This window comes from Ursus maritimus, unplaced genomic scaffold (genome assembly GCF_017311325.1).
Source record: "Ursus maritimus isolate PB19 unplaced genomic scaffold, ASM1731132v1 scaffold_9, whole genome shotgun sequence".
NCBI lineage: Eukaryota > Metazoa > Chordata > Mammalia > Carnivora > Ursidae > Ursus > Ursus maritimus.
The window spans coordinates 61213561-61239266 of record NW_024427107.1 but is presented as its reverse complement, the minus strand read 5'-3'; the positions used below and the strand labels follow the sequence as shown (position 1 = coordinate 61239266).

The window sequence follows — 25706 nt, the reverse complement described above, 5'->3', positions numbered from 1 at the left end:
ATGTTTGTTAAAAATGGTGATTAATAATGAAAATCAGGAAGACCAATTTTTCAAGTCAGTAGAATAACATTCAAATGACTTAAGCTAAAAAGAGCCCTTAAAAAATCAGTGCTTTAAAAGTACATCATAGTTGATAGACTTTTTCGTTCCATTTTTGAATACTGTTAAAAAATTTTTATAAGATTCTTTCCTTCTAGTCTACGGTTTGTTTTGACTTTCTTTTAATAGTGTTCCTTTCTTCCCCTACACATGAATTTCTTTTATTTGAAGATAAACGTTTAGGATTTCAGATGATATCAAATCAAGATTACATTCAGTTGGAATGGGGAAATACTTTGTACATATGTGTTTATGTCAGTTTTCTTGTTTTGGGGGGGGTACTTATATAATTTAAATCATGGTAGCCCCAGTATAGTACTTCTACTTTGCAAAGTGATTTCACGTACCTTAATTTCTTTAAACCTTACTTATTCTATAGTTGATAAATGGAAGCAAAACACAGAGGTTGAGAGTCTAAAATTACATGGGAAGTGTAATCTGGGAATTGTGCTGTGAGCTGTCACCACCCATCTATGTGGTGATCTTTTTAGTACACCATGCTACTTTATATGATGCTGTCGTCCATGTCATCATTTATGATTTTGTAAGGTGCATACTGACAGATTATTAAATTTTACACTTCATTATTTTTGCAGAACAACGTTAGACTCAATTTTTTGTAATTTTGAGAAGAAGGCTAATCAGTTGTTATAGTTAGTGGCTATAAGATTAGCATACTAATCTTGGAAGATATTAAGGATAGAATAAATACAAATAATAATAACAGTAATAATAATATAATAATAATAATAAAAGCTATTTTTTGTGTGTTCCATGGCCTATACCAAAACATGAATAATCTAATATGATTCTCATCAGATGTATGAGATAGATACTATTATCTCAATTTCCATTTGAAGACGTAGAAGCTAATAAAGATTTACTTTAGGGTAATAGGTCACATGTGTAGAAATGCCAAAAAGAAGTTGGGAGTCAGGAGCACCTGGGTGGCTCAGATGGTTAAGCGTCTGCCTTTGGCTCAGGTCATGATCCCAGGGTCCTGGGACTGAGCCCTGCATGGAGCTCCCTGCTCGGCAGGGAGCCTGCTTCTCCTCTCCTTGTACTGCTCCCCCTGCTTGTGCTCTCTCGCTCTCTCTGTCAGATAAATAAATAAAATCTTAAAAAAAAAAAAGTTGGGAGTCAGTGGGAAATATTAAAAAATTTTTTAACATCTCATTAATTGGGCAGAGCATGAAATTCAGTACTCTGGATAAGTTAGTTTTCAAGAAGTCTAAAATTTAATCCCCTTTAAGCCTAGTTATTAGCCATTTTATATGATTTTTATACATATATATGTATTTCTAATCGTGTTTATGAAATTTCTGTTTTGTTAATTACAGTACACAGAACATGGTTAACTATCCCTGATTCCAAAGGATCATTGTTAAAAACATCAGTCAGGCTTTGCTGTAGTACACTGATATTGATGCCTTCAGGTTTTTTTGTTTTGATTTTTGTAGGAATTTTCGCTATACTGAATACCCCACTACTTTACATGTGTTCTGCAAATTATTTCTTTTTCCTTGTCTCTTATAACCTTGAGGTGATCAGACAGTCTAGCTTGTTCAGTTAGGATTATAGTAGCTGTGAAAATTGGATGTGGTCTGAGGAATAAATGTTAAATCTTTTGGTTTTCCTACTTCATCCACCCCCTCATCTCATTCTTAATTGCTAAATTCATTCTGTGATCGGAATATTTAGGTCAGAAATAGCAGTTAAGGTAAATGGACTCTTGCTTTGTTGGCAAAGTAGTTATCAGAAGTAACAATGAAGCAATCAGAATATTTGAAGAAAACCTATTAACATAATTTGAATAATCTCTGAATGGAAAAGGTCTTTCTAAATTGGAAACAAGGCTTAGAACCTGGAAAAGAAAGGGTTGATAAATGCCACAATATTAAAACAAAATTAGCCTGACAAAAATCCGTGATTGTTTTCTCTGGCTTCAGAGTGAAGGATTAGGACTTAGACACTAATGTTTTAGTGATTAATTTTGCAATCATGAAAACGATTTGAAAACAAAACTTGGTCCATAGTGAACATGTGTGGAGTATTTTTTCTTTGATTTTGTTATTGTGTGCCTTATTTTTTTCTGCCCATTACCTGAACATAGGCATGCATGGGGATTCTGTCATTGTAACTGTCAGTGTGAGGTTCTACCTCCACCATGGAAGTCACAGGGGGCAGGTGCTCCCCCTCCGTCCCCTGACATTGTGTGTTGCCATACCATATTCCCATCACTGGTGATAAAATAAATTGCTCCATGTTCAAATTCCCAGGCTTGAGGATCTGATTTGCTGAGTTTACATCAAGTCACCCTCGATTGCCTTTCAATGGATTGCTTCTCTGAGAATTGACTGGGATATGGATTTAGAAATTGTTTTGAATGGTTGTCCCCTCTCTTTTCTCGGCTCCTCTTGCTAGATCTCTTATTTGTATGTTATGTCTTCTACACCAGCTCTCTAGTTTCCTTTTTTTACTTTATATCTTCCTTTTTGCTTAGAATTTCAGGAACTTTTTTCAATTTTATATTCCAATTTAATTTTGATTCTGAATCTCTGTATATTTTTTCTTTTAAAATATGTTATGCAATTGGAAGGCATACCTTTGGTTATTTCTCAGACTATGTTCATGATAGTTTTTGGATTTTTTTCCCCCTTACCAGTTTTCTTTTCCCTGCAAACTCTATTGACAGGTTGCTTTTTTTCCTTTTGTTTGTTCTGGTCTTCCTTTTTTATGTTGATGCTTTCCTCAAATATCTGGTGATCCTTGGTTATAAATTTATATGTGAGAATAGAGCTATATAGCTGATTTCAAGCTCTGTGTTACCAGCAGGATTTGTGGCCTTCCTTTAAGAGGAATCTAGCTAGGTTACTCTTACATGCAGTAAATACTAGTTGAGTAAGCTAATGTATTACTGATTAGTGAGTCACTCTTTTTCCCAATGTACAACTACACAAAAGACATAGTTAAATAATTATCAGAGAACTTGCTTATGTTTTCAGATAAATTATGTTTTGAAGTTATAAATATTTTATTTTATTAATTTTTGAACACAAGTGTGAGTTTTGTTTCTTCTGATTATTTTTGGCTTAGTTTTCAGATAACTATTATCGTGCTGAAATGATTGATGCCCTTGCCAACTCTGTTACGCCTGCAGTCAGTGTGAATAATGAAGTTCGAACTTTGGACAACTTAAATCCAGATGTGCGACTCATTCTTGAAGAAATCACCAGGTTTTTGAATATGGAAAAACTTCTTCCAAGTTACAGACACACCATCACTGTCAGGTCTGATGAAAGTTACTTGCTTTTATAATTATAAGAGAAATTATTGTAATTATAGGAAATCAGGAAATATACTAAAGTAAAAAGAAAATTAAAATCCTATATCATTGTACTATCGACAGATGTATTTTTACTATTTTGGAGAATGGCCTTCTAAACTCTTCCTCTTTTAACTAAATATATTTTTAATTGTGTGATATATATCATATATGTAAATTTTTGTATTCTGCTTATATCATAAACACTTTCTCATGTCATCAGAAGTTCTTCATGAACATTATTTTTGATGTCGGCAAAATGTTTCTTATCCCATTTGATATAGTATAAACATCTCTGCATTGTTAAGTTTCTTATTTAGATGACTTCTATCAACTTGTTTGTATATGGCTGTCAAAAACTTCTATTTCTTTAGGAGTTTGCTAAAAAAAAGTTGATCCAGTGGTTCAAATATCTTTAGTTTTCACTTTCCATCCATATTGTTGACTAAATCATTGTAAAAAATTAATGTTACAAAATTAAAAGATTCAAATCACATCAAGTTTTCAGTTTGCTGTTACATATTGATTCCTAATGCCTGGGAAACAAGTTTGATTCAAAGAATTTTTATAGAAATATTTAACTGTAAATACTCTTTTCTTAGTTGTTTGAGAGCAATACGAGTGCTTCAGAAGAATGGACATGTGCCAAGTGACCCAGCTCTTTTTAAATCTTATGCAGAGTATGGCCACTTTGTGGACATTAGGATAGCAGCTTTGGAAGCAGTCGTTGATTATACTAAAGGTAATGCTTATATCATTTTAGAAGAAAGTGTTTACTAAATATTTAAGCCATCTTAGTTATTGGGGTTTCCTATTGCAAACAAAATAGATATTTAAATTTTAAATTCTTTGGAAAGAATTTTTGGTAAATGTAGAACTTGTATAAGAATGAGTAAGGAAAAAGAATAAAATTAGAGATATCTTCGGTCTTTCTAAGAAGTCAGTGTATTACTCCATAGCTTTAATTACATGTTATTAAAACTAGAAGAAGATTTTTGGGAAATTTCTAACTGAGGACTCAAGAAAACATCTTGTACCTTTCAAAAATTTTTTATCTGTGAAAGTAGAGTGAGATACGTACACAGGAGCCTCAGTAGGGGGGATTAGAAAAGGCTTCATGAAGTTGAAAAAAACATAAAACCAAAAAAATGGCTACGAGAATATTACATATTCAAAACATTTAAAGAAATACAGGGCAGAAAAATAAGGAGTGAAAATATTAAGACTCAGTCAAGAAGAATAGAGCAGGTAGAAGAAAAGCAGTAATCCAAAAAATAATAGAATGCTTTGGAAGAGTAAAATGAAACTTCTTAAGCTAGAGTATGATAAAATTTAAAATGTTAAGTTTAAGGAAAAAATATGTAAGTTCCTAGGAATATCAGAACTCAGTTATTATACAGGATAAAAGAATAATGTGGTCTGTGGCCTGTGACTTCTTCAGAATATGAAGAGTTCAAAAGACAGTGAACAAACGGCTAATGTAATGTTTAGGGAAAACTGCGATCCTTTATTCTTCTCTTTTTTGCCAGGTTGTCACTCATGTAGCCCTAAAGATTTAGAAGTACGTCCCCTGTGTAACATTCTTTAAAACAAAATTCCCAAACAATTTTCAGCTGACCTGGAAGTGAATGAAATAATAACTCAAGATTGATGAAAGTGTGAAGTGAAAGACCTAGTGATGAGTGACTGTGCCTGTAAAGAAAAAAGAACTAACCTTAAATATTTGTTAATAACATTGTTATAAAATTTAATGCAAATTTCAAAAATAATTCTTCTTTTAAAAAAGATTTGAGAGAGAGAGGGAGCATGCATGCCTGGAGGTGGGGGTGCGGGCAGAGGAAGAGAGCATCTTAAGCAGAGTCCACACTGAGCAGACTCCACACTGGGCAGGAGCCCCATGCAGGCTTGTTCTCCTGACCCTGAGACCATGACCTGAGCCAAAACCAAGAGTTGGAGGCATAACTGACTGCACCACTCAAGCACCCCTCAAAACTAATTCTTTATAATATGCAGGGGTACCTGGGTGGCTCAGTCAGTTGAGCATCTGACTTCAGCTCAAGTTGTGATCTCAGGTTGGGATCAAGGCCCAAGTCAGGCTCCTTGCTCAGCAGAGAGTCTGCTTCCACTCTCCTTCCCCCATTGTCCCTCCCCTGCTCATGCTCTGTCTCTCTTTCTCAAATAAATAAAACATTTAAAAAATAATATGCAAATATAAGAAATATATAATTTAATTTACATATAGTTCAGATTATCGTGCCAAAATATGGGAAGAGCAAAGAAGTTAGAGTATACTTCTGAGTATGGAAAGAGGAATGAGTGAGGGAAGTTCTTTAATAGATGCTAGTTGATTTTTACATATTAGAGGAAATCTACTCAAATCTTTTATCATTTTTTTGGGTAAATTTCAATTGAAGTATGTGTGTGTAGTCAGAAATTATAAAAGGGTAAGAACAAAATAGTGTGTATATTAGGTATCTTGGACTAAGTTCAGAAAGGACCGTCATTTGTTCTTTTTATTGAGGTGACAATAATTCTTCCAAGAAATGGTGAAAATAGTGATTTTCCTTTTTTTGTAATAGATTTTTTGTCAAGTGAAAAAAGTAATCTGTCAGACTCCTGTTTTGTTCTGACATTTTACCAATTTGTGACATCTAGATGTCCTTGATTTACCAAATATGCCAGTATTCCCAATCTTCTTTCCCAAGATACATGAATGATGGTTACTGTCACATAAATAGGAAGATTTCATGAATTAGTTTACCTGAAATGAAATAGAATGCTAATATTATGATTTTCAAAAGAATGCTAAGTATAACTGAGAGGTGCTTCAGTATTATCCTTATATCTGGATCATTAGAAAGTGAAAAAATGGAATATATCAGAAATAAAATTCTGATAATAAAGCTTTTCAAATCATAAAAGCATAACATGTTGAAAAGGTGAGTGGAAATTGCTAATGAGTGATTTTATCCAGGTCATTTATACTTATAGCACTGTGTTATGTTACGTTGAAAAGTTAAGACTGCTTTTTAGTCTTAAGTGAAACAAACCATTTGGGTAAAAACAGTATTTCATATTGTATACGGTAATACAGTTGAGATACCAATAGTTGAGATAACCAATGGGTATCATATTTTCCTATTAATTTGATTTAAACATCTAGAAACACAATTTATTTAAATATAGTTTGTCCATTTAGAGTTACTCATCTTTAATTTAGGGCTTTTTATAAATTATAATTTGCTTTATGTTGTATTTGTCATTGATTTGAGCATTAGTGAAAAATAGGCACTTGGCCCTGTTTTATGTTTTGGCTATATGTAGCACAATACCAGTGAAGTTTTTAAAGTGGCCTAGTCCATAAAAAATGTAAGTTGCCAACAGCCTTCAACTCTGATTTGAAATAGAGCTAAGGCATAGCCCTAAATATTAAGTGTAAATCTCTCCTTGTCACTCATTATTTCATTTGTTATAGTTAAAAACATTAATTTCTTTATTTTTATTTTCAGTGGACAGGAGTTATGAAGAACTGCAGTGGCTACTTAATATGATTCAGAATGACCCTGTACCCTATGTAAGGTTAGTTTTTGTGCTGTGATTTGATTTTGCAAGTCCTAAAGTAAACTGAATAATTTTGGAAGATTATACATGGAACAAGTTTTTATTTTTAAAAATAGAGGAATATGTTATACATTTATTAATGTCCTTTTTAAGATGCTTTTTAAAAAATTGAGTATGCTGGGGCACCTGGGTAGCTCAGTCAGTTAAGCGTCTGCCTTGGGCTGAGGTGATGATCTCAAGGTCCTGGGATCGAGCCCCACGCATCACACTCCCTGCTCAGTGGGGAGTCTGCTTCTCCCTTTCCCTCTGCCCTACCCCCAGCTCGTGCATTCGTGCATGCACTCTCTCTCTCTTTTTCTCTCTCTAATAAATCTTTTAAAAAATTGTGTATGCCTTTGGAAAGACATTTTAAAAACTACATTGTTAATAAGCAAAGTTTATTCCCTGCAATTTTATGTACAACTTCTGTTGTAATTTAAAGAAAAGCTTATATAACAATTTGTAGTGTACATGGGACATCCCTTATATATCCAAATTTCTAATATCTGTATTGATTGATTCAGTCTATTTTAAAAGTCATGGAGAGAAGTGTCTTGGTGTATCCCATTTATTCCTTTCTATCTCCTAAAAAAAGATCTCAATTTTTAATCCATAAACTTAGGATTTAAAAAGTGTAATGTAAGATTTAAAATTTAGAAAGTAAAGAAAAATTGAAGAAAGTCCCAGTCCTGACTTAGTTTTCATTTTTGTATTTCTTCTAGTGTTCATTTCCTTCTTCACTTCTGTTGCTTCCTTTTGCGAAGTAGGATGTTCGTAGTGTATTTGAATAAGTTTAAATTTTTGACCTTTAACTGTCTTCCTTTCTTTGTATATATGAGACACTTAAAGTTTTGTTCATTTGTTTTAAGATTATGACTTTGTAAAATAAAATTTGAATTGTGAGAAGTAACTTCTAGTCATGCCCACTAGAAACAAGAACATAAACCTAGAGACATTAATTGTCTTACTCAACTTTACACATAAGTTGGTGGATAGTTGTTTTCTTCTAAAAAGGCATACAGGCAGACTGCTTTCCAACCTTACTGAAATGCATCTGGGCATGAGGAGTCCACATTAAGAGATTACAGTTCCCTAATAGAGACATTGTCTTTGACCACCGGTAGTTTCTCAGGCTGGTTGTAGCCGTGAGTTCTTGGTGAAGTGACCTTATTTTTTCAGTGTTTTATGTCTGTCTGTCTGTCTTTCAGCTCTAACCATTTCAGTGTTTTTTTTAATCTTTATTTTTTTTTTTAAAGATTTTATTTATTAGAGAGAGGGCAGAGCGAGAGAGAGAGAGCATGAGTAGGGTGAGAGGCAGAGAGAGAAGGACAAGCAGACATCCCACTGAGCAGGGAGCCTAATGCGGGGCTCGATCACAGGACCCTGAGATCATGACCTGAGCCAAACGTAGGCAGTTAACCAACTGAGCCACCCAGGTGCCCCCATTTCAGTGTTTTAAATGATGCCTATTATAAGCATATCTTTGTACAAAGTTTTGCTGTTAATATTTCATAGTTCTTGATTTGTGATCTAAATTGTATTTTAAATAATTTTTCTTTGTGATTGATGTGTACTAAAGGTGAGGTTGACATGGACGAAAATCTCATAATCATCCATTCTAAGGTACATATTCAGATAAAAGAGGCAGGAAACCAGCTTCATCTCTTACCTGACAAAGTTCATGAATTTGAAAGTTTATAAGATCCTACTGGTAGCAAGTAGGAACAGAAATTATAAATACAGTATAAACAAAGTGTATCATGTATTCATTTATGTTTTCAGTTCACAACATCAGAACTAACATTAAGTCGTGTATTTCTGAGACATGGAACTGTGTTTTGAAGACCATTTTAGAAGATTATACTACCATATAATATCTGAAGTTTCTATATTTTTAAATTATATACTATAGAGTCTAAATGATTGTTTTTGAAATTCTGTTGTGGAACTGTTAATGACATTCAAATTTCAAGAGCACTGTTATTTATAATCTGAACTGAAAATCTATTTAATGATATAGTTCATGATTATATTTGACACTTTTCTTCTTAATTGATGTGATTCATTTATATCATCAGTAGGGAACCTCTTCTTCTGTACTTAATAACATCTAACCCATAGTTCTATTCATCTTCAAAAATCTTTAATGTTAATCATCAGAGGATAGAAGTGTTACTACATAACAGTTAATGTATGTGTGTATTTCTTAGTATCTTGGCACATCTGTCCATATTTTTGTGTTTCTTCTTTGTTTTTAATACTTTGAATAGGAACTCTGTCCTTTTCTCTTTGTTCCCATCATTACTCTTTCTCCCTTTTTCTTTTCTTTCTTTCTTTTAGGTATAATTGACATATAACATTATGTTTTAGGTGTACAACACAATGGTTCAGTATTAGTATATATTGGGAAATTGTCGCCGTGAAAAGTTCAGTTAAAATCCATCACCATACATAGTTGCAAACTTTTTTTCTTATGATGAGAACTTTTAAGATCTACTCTCTTAATAACTTTCAGATATGCAACACAGTATTATTAACTATTGTCACCATGTTGTACATCACATCCCTATGACTTGTAATTGTAGCTTTGTACTCTTTGACCTGCCTCACCGATTTTGCCCCCCTTTGCCCTACAAACACCAATTTTTTCTATTACTTTTTCTTTAACTCATTAAGTAACTACAATACAGATCTGCCATATTCTGCTTTATTGATTGGATAGAATTCTTAGTCTTAAAGATGGTAAACGTTGGTATCTGTCTTAAAATCAGTGGCATTACTCTCCTACCCCAAACACAAGCATTTTATTTTTATGGCCCTTGGTTAATTTTTAAACTCCTAATGATAAAATGGTCTTCAGTAAGAACTGAATTTTTTTTAAGATATATTTATATATTTGAGAGAGAGAGAGACAGAGAGGGAGTTGGGGGAGGGTCGGGGGAAGAGAATCACCAAGCAGATTCCCCGCTGAGTGTGGAGACTGATGCAGGGCTCATTCTCAGGACCCATGAGGTCATGACCTGAGCTGAAACCAAGAGTTGGACGCTCAACCGACTAAGCCACCCAGGCGCCCCAGTAAGACTTAAATTTTAAAAATATATGTTGATTTTCTCTTTCTGTGTTTATTATTATATATATCGGAATTATTGATTTTGGTAGAGTTAGATAAAGTTCTGAAGAATTTTAGGGTGAAACCTTAAGGTTTGGAGGAAAAAAAACCCCAAATTACCTGCACTTATTCCTTGATGCTTTACAGTTAAACTTGAAAATTGTTTCTGCAGGATGCTTCCTTGATTCCCTGTACTAGATCCCTGAAGTCATAGTTGCCCATAAAAATCCTACAATTGTTCCTATACTTACATAAGGAAATACCTCCTATATATAAATATTAATTTTATAGCTGAAACTATTTGATTATCTTTGTCTTCCCCATGGGAATGTAAGTTCCAAAAAGACAGGGACTGTGTTTCCCATTGTCACTGTACGTCTGAACATAGCATGGTGCCTTATATATAGTTGGTTCAATACATGTGAAATGAGTGATTGGATGCAGTTGTTTTTCTTTTTCTTCTGATCATATGCACAGCTTTTTTCCTAATCATATGTATGTTTAACTTCCTTCATATGTTAAAGAGAAGTGATTTTACCTCTATGTTGACAACTGTATACAGAAAAAAGCTTTAAGGTGTTTATTTTGAAATGTTGGGGAAGTTCTCAGTTTTTCATGTTAGCTTGATGTTTTAAATATAGTAATAGGGTTGTCCACTTTATTTGTATAGTTTTCTCTCAATAGCAGATTTTCATATTATAGATTAGTTTTTCATTAAGGTATCTTGAGAATTTAAAGAACATAAATGCACTTTAGTTAACCTGTATAATCACCTGACCGATTACTAACACTTTTTTGCATAAAGTTTGCTGTTCATTTTACATGTCTGATAAGATAGAGAAATAATCTAAAAAAGGAAAAAAAAAATCTAGGTGCATAGTTTTTAAATAAGTAATTAAATCTAGGTGTCTTATTTTTTAACTAAAATGAAATTTACGTTTTTGAAAATTAAAGTTTCCTTTTAGTAAGCATAACTTTTTTCTTTTTCTTTTTTTCAAGATTTTATTTAAATTCAAGTTAGTTAACATATAATATAGTATTGGTTTCAGGAGTAGAATTTAGTGATTCATCCCTGGGCATGACTTTTTTTAATACTCATGTAAATTTGGAAAAATGAAAAATCACATTAAGAAGAAAACTTAAAATAGCCTATAATTATTTTAACCAGACACATTGAATATTTTTATTGCTTTCCAGTCATTTTTATCCATGAATATACTTTTTATATTGATAGGAAGAACTATTAATTATATTCTTTAAAATAGGATTGTTTTAAAGATGACATGGAATTATATTCTGGTTTTGGAAGGAAGCATACATATGATTACAGTGTTTCAGTCCCTCAAGAGACACACATACATCCTGTGCTTTTTCTCATGAGAGATTTTGAGCATGTTTCTGGTTTTGATTTGAATTTCGTATTGATAGTGATTGGCAATAGGTTGGACTGGCACACCAAGAAAATTCTCAGCTGTTTAGGGAAATAATATGATGTTTTCCCTGCTGTGAACAGCAGCAAACCTATAAACCTATGACTTTCTCAGGATTTGCTTTAGGTCTGTTCCAGTTGTCTGAAGCATATGCTTATTCTGAATTTTTATGTTTAATCTCTGTAAAATTAAGCATGAGCTTCTCATTGTTTTCTCTTAAACTTTATGTCCTCCAAGTATCACTTTGGGTGTTTAGTCATTTGTAAGTATTTTTTTGTAAAATCCTTTCTTCTATCATCTGAACTTTAGAGAAAAACTAAATTTTTGAAGAAATGTTTAATTTGATAATAGTAATACATGTACTGATCATTATTGCTCTTTTAGTGATCATTTCAAAGATATCCTCTGTTCACTCTTTACAGTTCATTAGCACAGTTCTAAAGAGTTTGTAATGATCTGAGTAAATACCATAAAGTTTTATTAGTTGGGCCCTACCACTTTGGTATTTGGGGTAACTGGGAAAGCAGCCAAATAGAAACTTAAATTTTCTTCTTAATGCAAACTAAAAGTATAACATTAACATGCTCTAAAGAACAAACTTATCCATATTTTTAAAGATTGTTTACCTGTAATAGTGATCTGTGCTTACAAATAGATTTTGAGGTCCTTAAGGACAGGAATTGTGTTTATTTATAAGGGTACGAAAATATGCATATGAAATATCCATGAAGATCTGTATCCCCTTTCATAGTCCCTATCTGTAAATTGCATCCATAACTCCATTTCACTTTTTCTTCTCATAGCTTTTCAGTAGTCTTTTATACGGTCTTAAAATATCAAAGCACAAGAGGATATTAAAGTGAGAGTCCACGTCTTTCACTTTCACAGACATAAAATTGAAGCCAAAAGGGGTTAAATATCTTAATCTGCAACCTAGTAGTTCCACTTTCCTCCCATCTCTTTTTCAAGTACAAATCCAGTTTGCTGCCTTACCACCAGCAATTAAATATAAAAACTGCCTGGGTTCACCTTTAAGGTTTTGCTAATCTCATTTGTAATTACAACCTAAGTTTCTTCTCCATATCCAAGCATTCCATTACTCTGTGGTCTTGAATCTCTTAGGCCTGGGCTTGGTTCTTATCCCTACACTAAATGTTAGACTACTGCCATAGCTTCCTTGTTTTTCCTTTTGTTTCTCTGTCCTCTTTCTCTGGTGTCTCCTACTCATAGCATTGGACATTTTCAGATTTTGTTTTGGTGACATTGCCCTATTTTTAGAAGACTCCAGAAGTGTTAAGGTAGCCTCTCACAGGAGATAACTCCCAGTAGCAGACTTTAACTGTTACCCAACATGAGGATACATTTACTAATTAACTCCTCTAAACTTCAGCTCATTTTGAGGAAACTTTTTTTTTTTTTGGTCTCCATATTTTAAATGCTTCTGCACATTTCCATGCTTTACAAATATACTATAATAATGAAGTTTGTATTCATTTTACCTCAGTGTAGATTTCTTCTTGGTCCATATGTAATTTTTTTTTCCCCATTTTAAGATTTTTGTATTTACTAACCAGTCTTTCTTTAAAAATTTTTCCAAGGAGAATAAAATATTCATTTTAGAAATATAATGGGAAGGGTTGGTTAGGAATACATAGAGTCAGGTTTTAAAGGACCTCCTCATACACTATGGTAATTTTAGAAAGAACAAACCCACCAGAATCTTTCTAGTGAAAAAACAATAGTAAATATTTAAGATGTGTGAAATAATGTCTTTTGAAGTTAAACACAAAGATAAATCTAAGAAAAGTTAAAATAGGAAGGAGATACTACAGATCATTTTCAAATGTTTTTATTTCATGGTCAGCAAAAGTTTGATTTTTCTTTATCTGTCAGACATAAGATTCTAAACATGTTGACGAAGAACCCACCATTTACTAAGAACATGGAGTCTCCGTTATGCAATGAAGCCTTGGTAGATCAACTTTGGAAACTTATGAATTCTGGTAAGAATTAAAAAAAAATTTTTATTATTGGAGCATTTTCATTTTACAACAAGTTTTCAGTACTTAGAGAACTATGGTTAATTTTTTTATCATTTTTTTTAAAGAAGGATATTTAATCACATCTGCCTTCACAGTGGTGAGCGTGGTGACATTGACTAAGGATATATTCACTCCCTTTGCCTCACAAAGTGATTGAGGAAACAAAAATGTTAATTTATGTGGAAGTATCCCACATGTCTAAGGAGCTATAAATATAGACCTGAAAAGTATTAACTGTTGTTATTTTTATTTCAGAAGATTACAAAGAGTTGAAAAATGTCTTCTCATCTGTTTTCCCTCACTACCTAGTGGCCTTTCCTAGGAGTGACCAGTTTCCTGTGAATCCTTTCAGGAGCAGTGTATGTTATTGTTCTGCACAGTGGATACCATGGTATCTCATCACAGTTTGCATTCACTGTATTCGGAGGAGGTCAAGAGGCAGGATAGCCTAGTGCTCCTACTATAGGCTCCGGAACCAGTTGGATGAGGGTCAGGTCCCAGCTGAATGATTTATGAGGTGTGACTTGTCTAAGCCTGTGTATCTCCTTTATGAAATGGAGATGACGATGCTGCCTGCCTCTGCAAACTGAAAATTTAGTGAGTTACCATCTGTAAAGCACAGTATCTAGTTCATATTAAATGCCCAAAATGTTAAACTAACAGACTAATGATATCATTATGCTTCTAACCTCTCTGAGCTGTTTGTAGTTCCTTTTTTGTAGGTCGTTTATTTTTATTTAATTGAATTTTTGGTCTTTTCCAGTTCTATATGTTTAAAGAAAATTTACGTTATGGCTCTGATGTGTTGAAATGTAATGCTGGTTTTGGTTTAAAATTCAATTAAAAGGTAAATTTATTTTACTTAAAGATAAACTGTGCCAGGCAGATGGTGAGAGAGCAGTTGTTATTCATTCCAATATGCATGTTACTTTATCTGCTCTCTAGGATATTAGAAAATAACTTATCCTGCTTGTTTCATTGGTGGCCGCTTCACTAAATCATAACTAAATACCAAGTTTTGATTCTTTTAAAAAAATTATTTTATTTACTGGCATTGTGATGTTAAGTAATTGTATAACTCTGTCCCTCAATTTCATAATCACAGTGCAACACCCCAAGTAAAAGCACCATAGCAGGTATTAAGTTGAAATATAGTAGTATGGCCCTTGTCCTCAAAGTACTCAGAAAACAACACATAAACCAGTTTCTACTGATAAAGCTTAAATTATTTTTCTAATGGTTTCCCTAATCCCTAGAAGAATGTTTGCTGCTGTTTACATAATGTTTTATATTTTGCTACTTGTGGTACCTTGAAGGATGTTACGATTACTGTCATTTAGATCCGGGGGATAAATACACAAGTTCAGGAACTTGTAAAGTTTCATTTAATAGTTAAAATGTGATACAAACTATCCTGTGTTGACTATATTCTTAACAAGAATGCATGATTCCATGACTGGGATGGATTATAACTTTGAATAAGCATAATGAAATACAAAAAATCTCATCACTTCTAGGGAAGATTACTTGAACAGAATAAATATGTGTTTAAGTTTAATGGAACAATTCCTGTAAGACATTTGAAACCCATTGGAAAGTTGTGGTTGTATAAATTCAAGCTCTGATTGATGTTTTAGTATTTAATTTTGATAGTGTTCAGTATAAAGTACAGTTGTTGCTTTGATTTGGAATTCTCTATGGCAGTTCTCTAAACAAAACAGATCTGTAGTTGTAAACAATTTATTGCTCAGCTCTTCAGAGTTATAAATAAATGGAAGCAGTATGAACAGTGGGAGTGGCATGAATAGTTGGGAATAGTGTCTTGTTTTGTTTTTTAACGTTATCAGAGGACATTGGACATTAGGGGAGATTGGTTGGAGGATTGCTCATTTCCCTTCCACTCCTGAACCTTTGGGATACATGAATGAATCAGATCTAAGAAATCCTTTTTTTGTTGTTGTTCAATTTTTTTTTTTTGTTTTGTTTTATAGGTTTTATTTTTAAGTAATCTCTATACCCAATGCAAGGCTCAAACTCACATTCCCAAGATGAAGGATCCTGTGCTCCAACAACTGAGCCAGCCAGGCTCCCCATAATTTTTAAAGTTTCTTTTTTAAAAATGATGTTAATATAATCATGTTACAGAGTTTTATCTGAACCAAACCAGAAAATATATAATTTTATTATTTGTATTTGGCCTGTATTTGGCCTTTAGGGGGAAAAATTGTATGTACATAGTTGTAGTTGTAGTTGAAATGAAGGTATTAAAACAGCATTTATCATGATAATTTTTCACATTGCTATATATCTTCTTACTTGTGATTGTTTTGAAGAAATGGTAGTGAGAATTGGCTTATAACAAAAGGAGCTAGAACATCATCTAAGTCCCTAGATCCTACTGAACTCTGCCCTGCACTCCCCATTGGGATTCCTTGGTCATCTGGTCATTTGAGATAAACATTGTCTTGATTTACATATGCAGAACAAATAAACTGTAGACAGTAGGGATTTAATTATATTAATTTATTTCCATCCTATTCCAAAGTGGATTTGAGATGTGTTGAGTTTGCCTAGTTATAAAATTTGTTGAACCCATTTGAAATAGTATAGAGAGACAGTATCATAGCAATTAAGAAAAGATCATCTTAGGTGGTCATCAGGTGCTTTTGAAGAATCAAAGTTTGCTTAGTTGGTTTCAGAAACTTCTCAATAAGAGAGTAATTGTGGTAGGATGCATAGCGTTAGGATTTCAAAAATTGAAATTAGTTTGAGAGTAAGACAAATGAACTAATTATGAAATTATATTCATGTTCTTTTAAAATTAATATATCATTAATGAATATTAAGAATAGTCTTTTTAGAAAAATACTAAGTGTATTTAGAGCTGAGAGGTAAAGAAACTAGCAGCTCTTGGAAACTGAGTCATCCTAATGGCCATATACCAGAAGGAAAGTTCCCAGATTTCTACCGTTGAGATCCCAGGACTGCCTGGTCTCTTCTCTCTGCCTGGTGTGTTAGGTTAGCTCCACTCAACCTTAAGTTCTGGGTTGCTACTCTGCTACTCATGCCAACAGTTTTTGTTTTGAAAACACACATATACACAGCTATCTATGTACATATCCATACAGACATTAGATATCTTACCCCGTTCCTTAGTTTAATTTTCCCACATAACTTTTTCTTCCCAACATTTTGTTTTTAAAATTTTCAAAGCTTAGAAAAATTTTAAGAACAATGCAGTGAAAGACCATGTATTTTCATCTTGGTTCCCTAGTTGTTAACTTGTTACCATATTTCTTTCTTTTCCCTCTCTTTCTTTGTGTATACATACCTCTTTCTTTTTTCCTGAATTGTTTGAAAGTAAGTTACATCATGATACTCTCCCAAAGTACCTTAGTATGTATTCGTAAGAATAAGGACATCCTCCTACATATCCTCAATATCACCATGCCGTACTCCAGTATATAGCTCATACCCACATTTCCTCGGTTGTCCGCCAGAATGTTGCTGTAGTTCCCATATAGCTTTTAAAGAATAATGCTCCTCAGAAGGAATAAACATCTTTAAAGAGAAACCTCTTTCACATTATATGGTCTTTGTCCCTAGTTGCTGAAGAATCTGAAATAAATGGGTTTATTTTTAATTAGAAGTATCACATTGTTTATGGGCAGTTCTTTTTAAAGCTTCAACTATTTATTTATTCACCATTTACTTCTTGAGCACCTCCAGTATGCCACTATACTCTGTTTTGTGTGTATAAGAATTTAATACAAATAGATAGTTGCTGAAACAAAGAGAAGAGCAAAGTACTTTAGCAACCTGAAGAATAGAACCACGAACCCTGCCTGGAATGGCAGAATGTTTGTGGGGTGGTGACATTTGAGCTAGCTCTTAAGGAATGGAAGTGTTTGCCACAGGAGAAAGACATTTTAGGTAAGAGGATTATATAAGAAAGCCTCAGGGGCTTTCTTATATAATCAAAACACCTCTGAAAGGGTGTTTGACAAATACTGTTATCTGGAAAAATAGTTTAGGATGCAAAAGTGAAAGTCCTTCAGGAGTTTGCATTTTATCCTATATACAATGGGGAACCTGTGGAGTTATGACCTGGCTCTCTTCTGTTAGCTGTGTATGTATATTTTTTCCACAGTGAAAGAAATGATTTTCCTTTCCCAAAGAAAAATGTCTTAAAATTCAGAACAGACGAGAATCCTACCTTTTATGGCTTTATGTAAGATACTGGATTATAGACCAACGTGACAATAATTTTTAAAAATACATTTAAAAATTAAGAACTTTGGACTTGGAGTTTTTTATTGGTGCTTTGCATTTTATTTAAAATGTAAGTACTTTCTCAAGTCTTACCTGATTAACAGTGTTTTTTCATTTCTCGGGATAGAGGCCTACATTGACAAGATTGTATATCATTATGAAAGAAATCTTAGCATTACTCCCAAGTTGCTCTTCAGTGTTTGGCACATTACTGTAAGGATGATGTGCAAGCATTTATGAAATTGCTCAGGACATTGATGGCTGTTTGTGTCATACTTTATAGTGTTTAGCCTAACTCTAGGGGGTAGAATGAAAGACAACTTCTAATTCAGTTTGGTGGAATTTGCCACATTTCAGAGTAAGAAAATAGACAATTTTGATATTAACGTCAGAAAATTTCAAAGTTCTTGCCTTCTGGTTTTCTCCTCCCAAAAACTCTTTTTAGGAAGAAGAATGGTCAAGAAAATGAAAACATATTAATACAGTTTTTGTAGGAAATTACATATGTGTACACACACACGGATATGAGTGAAATGTTTGTACTTAGTGTAATATGCATAGAGAGATCAGGACAGAACTGCTCTGTGGCAGTTGTTATTTGCCTGACAAGACTCTGTTCAGATTTCCAAGCTTCTGTCATCAATAAGAAATGCTGTGTTTATTGAAAAATGTCCTGGAAACAGTGGCTTTCAAAATGAGCTCTATTCTTAGCAGTTTTTTGGCTTGATGAGCTTTACTAGCAATTACTTCAAAAAATGAAGAGATGATCTTTTTAGTATCAGATTTGCTATTTTGGGGGTTTGTCTTTAGATACTTTGTGACTTGAGTAGAGAACATCAATACTGGGTTTCCTGCTTTCTTCATGAGAGTTCTGTTTCAAGTAAGCAAGGTGGGAAACAAAGTATAACTGCTAGTGAGGACAGGATGGACAACATTGACCTGAGAGGAGAGAATAATGCCTGTTGTTTTCATATAAGCATTCCTTGCCTCTTAAGTGATTGGGGCCATTTAAGCTAGAAATGCTGTAACTGAGGGTAGAAATCAGAAGATGTTTCAGGGCCTCTCAGTGATGGATTGATTGATTTGAAATCATAGAATTTTTGACCTGAGGGGATCTGAAGCATCATCTCAGATCCGTGTTCTCATTTTAGGGCCCAGGCACCTGACTTGCCCAAGATCACAGAGCAGACTGGTAATTTAGCAGAAGTGTTTTCCCCACTATGCCATTCAACTTAATTGCACTGTAAATAATACGACCATTTAAAGACTTTGTTCCAGGATTTTGAAATGTAATTTGATTTTTTTTCTTTTGTAATTTTATAGGAAGTACTTCTCTTCATTTTTTAGCTCCTTCTTATCAGCCCTACATTTTAATACTTAAAAATCAGTTTTTTGAGGGAAGAAACACTATCAGTAGTTTCCCTCAGGAACAAAACAATATTCATTCCTCCATCCAAATTGAAGATCTACCAAAATCTTCAATAAACAAAACAAAACAAACCATGGGACACCTGGGTGGCTCAGTCAGCTAAGTGTCAGCCTTTGGCTCAGGTCATGATCTTAGGGTCCTGGGATCAAGCCCCACATCGGCTCCCTGCTCAGTGGGGACTCTCCCTTTCCCTCTAGCCTCCCCCCCCAGTCTTGTGCCCATGCACATGCTCTCCCTCCCTCTCTCTCTGTCTGAAATAGATAAAATCTTAAAACAAAAACAAAAACAAACCAAAAAGCCCACATAGAAATAAAAAGTATCGGAATTCTTTTTCTAGGTGTTCAGTGTATTTAGCAGCCTTCACTGTGCTGCCTAATTATCTTTAAGCTGACTTTTAAGAAAACAAAACACCCTAGTTCATCAAAATGTGCGTTTTCCATTTGCTAATAGTTTTTTTAAAAACCTTGAGGAATCCACAGTCAATTGCCTGACTGGTTTTGATGTCATCTGCAACATAGTTCAGGATGGTTATTTGCGGCAGACGTAATTAGGTGATATCGATCTTCAAGGCCAAGTTTTCTTCCAGTGTAAATGTACCCTAAACTGTTCCAGTTTTCTTTACTGATAAAATAAACGCCTGAGGTTCACTCCTTTTCTTGCAACGCCCCTGAGCAGATAGAGCTGGCTGCCCTGACAGGATTCCTTCCCTTCCCTCAGAGGTTTGAGCCCATCCAGCCTTTGTAATAAAAGGCGCAGGAATCTGTAACTTGTCCTTTGTGGAACCTACCTGTGTAAAATGCTTCGAGGAGGAGAATAAGGGATGCCTACAAAAAATTAAGCAATGTTGGGCCCTGGAAGTGTCCAGATCTGCATATTCCAGAGAAGGAAATGGATTTCCAGCATAAAATCCTTACTTTTCAGGCTGTATTGTTCTTTCCATGTCTAGTTTCTCTGTAGTTTTTATGACAAAAACCTCATCCTCCTTAGGAGCTTGCCTTTCTTTTGCTTTTAGCAGTGCTGTGTATCTGTTACCGTATCACACAGTAGCAAAGTTGAAGATGTCTCAAATAGCATTGACAATAGCGGTTTCATGGCATAAAAGGTGCCTAGTACAGTGTAGTATATCGTCTGAACTCTGTGAAATTATAATTGTTCCCATATGAATTTCCTTTGCATGAAATTCATATCATATTTACTTACCTGTTGGGGTAAGTCTCATCAGAATCACTACTTGATTGATGGCACTTTATTTACTCCTTCTAGTATTTGTTGAAAACCACAAAGCTTAATATTTATGCTGTCTAAAATTTGCTGTAGCAACTTCTTTCCCTTTTGTTTCTCCTTTTTCAACATTATGGTCCTCTTTTGAAATCACAGTTCTTGAACAAAATTAAGTATTTGTAGGACTTTTCTTACCCAGAAGAATTTACATGTTACTTTTCATTTATTGTAAATTCTACCTAGAAACCATAGCAATTCTCTAACCCTAGATGACAGATTTCGTCCTGTCAGTCTATTCCATTTGATGTCAGTATCTACCTGGTGTGCACTGTTGGGGAAAAAGGGAAAGTAAGAAAGAACTCTGGTATTGATTTGCTCTCTGATCTGCTATTGATATGGGATAAGGTATAATCTAAGATCAAGACCCTTATTTTGGAGATAAAAAAAAGACTTGGGATTCATCAGAGAAACTGAAAGAACTTGCCTTTAGTCTCTCAACTACTTTAAACCAAATTTCTACACAGTCTTCTTCTGGTCAGTATGTGTTTTACCAGCTGTTGCTATCTTTGGGGTTTGCTTTTTCCTTTATTTTTTATTTTTTAAACAAATACCTAGTAGAGCAACACAAATATAAAGGCGTTTAGCAACACATTTTCCTCCTCCTCAGTAAAAGTTTTGAATCATGTTATTTTAGGTAGTTGTAGGGTTTCTTACCATATTTAAAACCTGAAAGTAATAAATTTGGCAGGAGAATTTGTTTCAAGTGGTAGAGTTCATAAGGGCTCATGGAGTGCTATTCAAGAAGAAAATCAGGGAAGATGAACAAAGAATGAATGACTGTGGAGTAGTTTCCAAGAAGGAATTAAAAGGAAGATATAGGGCCAGAAAAAATACTGTTTTGGGAATAATAAATTTTTAGTAGATGTCTAATATTCGTTTGCCAAGAAGAACAGTGTAATGGGGGTACCTGGGTGGCTCAGTTGGTTAAGCATCTTACTCTTGCTTTCAGCTCAGGTCAGGACTCAGGGTCCAGAGATGGAGCCCCTGATCAGGTTCCACACTCAGTAGGGGGTCCGCTTCTCTCCCTCTGCCCCTCACGCACTCACTAGCACTCTCTCTTCCTCTCTAAAATAAATCTTAAAAAAAAAAAGAATGGTATAATGATAATATTTTTTCTAATTGCAAAACTTGTTAGTTCATTCACTGACATTTACTGCTTCCAGGGGTGCCTTGGCCGTTCAGTTGGTTAAGCCTCCGACTCTTGATTTCAGCTCAGGTTGTGATCTTAGGGTCGTGAGATCAAACCCCACATGGGCTCTGCACTCAGCTGGAGGTGCTGTCTCTCCCTCTCCCCCCCCACCCCCCTACATACATGTGCATGCTCTCTCTCTCATATAAATAAATAAATAATTTTTTTTAAAGAAAGCATTTACTGCTTCCATTACAATTTCTAAATATCTATATCAAGATACATCTTTAGAGTAGAGGGTTTGCCAGTGGAGCCTGGGTCATTAGATGGCCCCTTGACATCATAAACCTTTCCCTCTGCATAGGTTCTGGAGCAGTTAAAAATTTATGGATAAATGTACATACTGACTTATTTCTTTATTATTTACTTCTTAGGAACTTCACATGACTGGAGGTTACGGTGTGGTGCTGTGGACTTGTACTTCACACTTTTTGGCCTCAGTAGACCTTCCTGCTTGCCCTTACCAGAGCTTGGGTTGGTTCTTAATCTAAAAGAGAAAAAAGCTGTCTTGAATCCGACCATAATTCCAGAGGCCATAGCAGGCAACCAAGAAGCTGCGATTAATCCAAGTAGTCACGCACAGCTAGTTGGATTTCAGAACCCTGTAAGAATCATATGCATTACAGAAGATGTAGTTTTATTATATAGAGCTATCTAGAGAAGAGAATTGCTTTTTTTGACTGGTGAATTTTAAAGCCACTAAGAGTTTCATGTGCCGCTTAAAAAACCCGGCTAGCTGACGGTAGTTTAGCACTTTACAGTTTAGAAAGTGCTCCTGACAAACTGTATAGCTGCACGTGACAGATGATGTGCTGCCAGTCCATTTACCCCTTGTGTCCTGACATGGTGTTTTTGTGCTTGAGTGTTGAATTTCTTCCTTGAGTAGTCGAAAATTAAAATGAAGAATTTAATCTTGTCTGTATATGCTGTTGGCAAACTGTTTGAACACAGGGGCCCTGACTTTTTTTCCCCCCTACTGTGTCATACCTAGCACAATTCTAAGCATATGATAAGTGCCTGGCAAATGCTTGTCGAATTAAATAAATAACAGTGAATGGTCAGGTAAATGAGTAAGCTGCTGATGTGGGAGGAGATGATGCATTATAGTTTTATTTATGTATGTTTGTCTGTGTTTGCCTTTTAAAAGCTTTTATTTCTAGCTATGCATTAGAAAATTACCAGACTTTTTGTAGAAAGACCTTTAGGATACATAACAATCATTTTACTGTAATTCAAAGAAAGTTTTCCAGAATTGATTTTCGTATCAATAACAAAATGTCCCCAATAATTCATGCTTCATTTTTCGCCAATATTTAGACCAGATTACTTGCCTGGCAATTCCCTACTGGTGTTTTGACACTTGAAAACTGAGATTCTCTTTATGCTAGTTAGTGATAATTATTTTAAATTTGTTTATTCACCTAGATTTTCTGGAATATAGCTGTACTTATTTGTGGTAAATTTGAAATGTATCCTAGAGTTTGGATTATGAAGAAGTAAGATGATCTTTCCATAGGAAGAGTAGAGTCTCATTAATGTGCTCTTTCAAATCTGAATATTTACAAACTTGTAGAAATAAATATGTTTCTAATTCTTGCCCATATATGTTAACTTACATTCATTCTTGGAGTCTTCAGGAGAAGAAAAAATGATACCAAAAGATACATTCTTTTGGGAAAGCTCTAGAAGTTCCTCCTACCTCCCCCCAAAAAGACCAACAGACAGGAAAAGGTGAAGTTTATTTTAAGCCCATTGCTGATAATTTTTAGGCACTGGGCATGTTCTAATCTGCATGGTTGCTGTAGCTAGTAGTGTTCAGCTATAATATGAGCTACTTGTCTTCAGAAATCTAATTTTGATCTTGAATATTGCCGCAGGAAGATGATCACCTTGCCAAGGAAGCCTCATGTAATATGTCAGCTCATCAGCAGGGAGTGAAGAGGAAGGCTGATACACCACTGGGGTCCCCACTAGAACCTGGTCAAATACTGGAGAAGAATGAGGATAGCAGTAAAGTCAAACTCAAAATCAGAGTAAGAAATACAGGTTAAACCTGTATTAATAGTGTAGGATATTCACCTTCTTATAAATCTTTTTGATACTTCCAATGGTTTTTCCTTAGCAGGAACAGATGGGGCAGACTGAATCATAAAAGAACCCAAATGTCCATTTAAGATCTTCCATCTGATTATTTAACTTCTATTATCACATACTTCTTCTCTGTTTGGGGGAGGAACTATGTGTGTGTAGTCTACTACGGCTCACTCCCTCTCCCCACAACACAGGAGTAGATTTTAGTTGCTATTTCATTTCCAGTAATATCCATTCAGCTTCTTTTGGAGGCTGAACCATTTAATCTTTTCTTACTCTTAGTACTTTTTGAGAAAAAGACTACTTTTCTTTTTAAGATGTGGGGGTATGTTCTGTGGCCTCTCTGCTACCTTTCCTAAGAGCTAAGATCCAAACGTAAAGCGATGTAATTGCTCTTTTTCTCCTTTGTTTTGTGTATGTGTTTTAGTTTTCAAATTCTCAAGATGAGGAGGAAATTGACATGGACACTGTTCATGATAGCCAGGCGTTTATTTCCCATCATTTGAACATGCTTGAAAGGCCATCGACTCCAGGTAAGATTATTATACAGCAGTCAGGAGGTGATGAAGAGAGTTCTCTCATGGTACTGCTGTTCTGTTGCTTTATTTCCAAGTGAACAACTATAAAGTTTATAAGTAGCTAGTATAAAATACTAGATTGTATCAGATTATAATGCATATTAGCAAAGGAATAAAATGTTTTAAAGGATTTTTTAAAATTGTGTTTTATTTTGGTCCTTTTTAAGTATTTGGCATACTTCTGGGTTTGTTTGTTTTTTTAATTCATTCAACAGATTCCTACCAGTAGCTTTAAGGGTTTTTGTTTGTTTGTTTGTTTTCCTTTTTTTGTGTGTGGTGGACTTAACCTCAAAATAAAATACTAGATCTGTTTTCATAGGACTCGATCCCAGGACCCCGGGATCATGACCCAAGCTGAAGGCAGACGCTCAATCGATTGAGCCACCCAGGTGCCCCCTGGGTCTGTTTTCTATTTAATAATGTAACCATAATTTTAAACTTTGACTGAAGTTAATGCCTCCCACAACACCACTTTCTCTTTTTGCCTGCCTGTTTCACATAGTATTATATCATAGATTTTTGCATGCATCTGTCAAACATATCATAATCTTTCCTTTTGCAAATAGTACCTGAGACAGTATTGAGTTGATATGCTGTAATATACCTTATTTTTTCTTGTTGGTAGGTATTTAGGTTGTTTCAAGTATTTTTTTTTTTTTTTAATTACAGGTAATTCTGCACTGAATATCTTCATACAAAAGCTTTTGTTTCTTTTTTGTCAAATTATATTCTTAGGCTAAATTTCCCAAAATATATTATTGGTGAAAAGATTAATTTTAACTGTATTATGAGATACTTACCTTCAGAAGATTTTCACAGTTCTTGATACAGTGTGCCATAATATGCTTTTGAAGAGTTAATATCTAGTTTATGTCACCACCATTTTATAATTTTCAGGAATAAAGCATTGATGTAACTTGCATGTAAGGTGTGAAATATAATAATAAAATAAATATCAGTGAACCTGCTCTCCACTCTAACTTGTGTCTTAGGCTCCATGCCAGGGCCATTCCCTCTGTGCCTCTTCCTGGTTCTATTCACCTGCTTTTGCACTACAAGTAAATACTATCTGCAGTTTCCTTTTTTACTTTTTCTTAATCATTCTGTTGCTTTTCTTCATAGTGTACCACATAAATACAGGATTTCCTTGCACTTTTTTTTAAATTTTATGAAAATGGTATGATACCAATATGACTTTTTTCAGTCAATGTTATGCTTCTAAAGTTCATTCCTGTTGATATGTAAGGTGTAATTTATTAAT

The 25706-nt window shown here is 34.3% G+C and overlaps 1 protein-coding gene across 1 annotated transcript in view; it reads left to right on the top strand.

Annotated features, from left to right (window-relative positions):
• The window catches only part of TAF2 (TATA-box binding protein associated factor 2), an 88060-nt gene that overhangs the window by 49798 nt on the left and 12556 nt on the right, over positions 1-25706 (top strand). Inside the window, exons 19-24 of the mRNA XM_008689296.2 lie at positions 3196-3389; positions 4027-4166; positions 6934-7003; positions 13457-13566; positions 22151-22380; positions 24295-24400. Coding sequence (XP_008687518.1) covers positions 3196-3389; positions 4027-4166; positions 6934-7003; positions 13457-13566; positions 22151-22380; positions 24295-24400 — 850 coding nt within the window. The remainder of the gene's footprint in view (positions 1-3195; positions 3390-4026; positions 4167-6933; positions 7004-13456; positions 13567-22150; positions 22381-24294; positions 24401-25706) is intronic.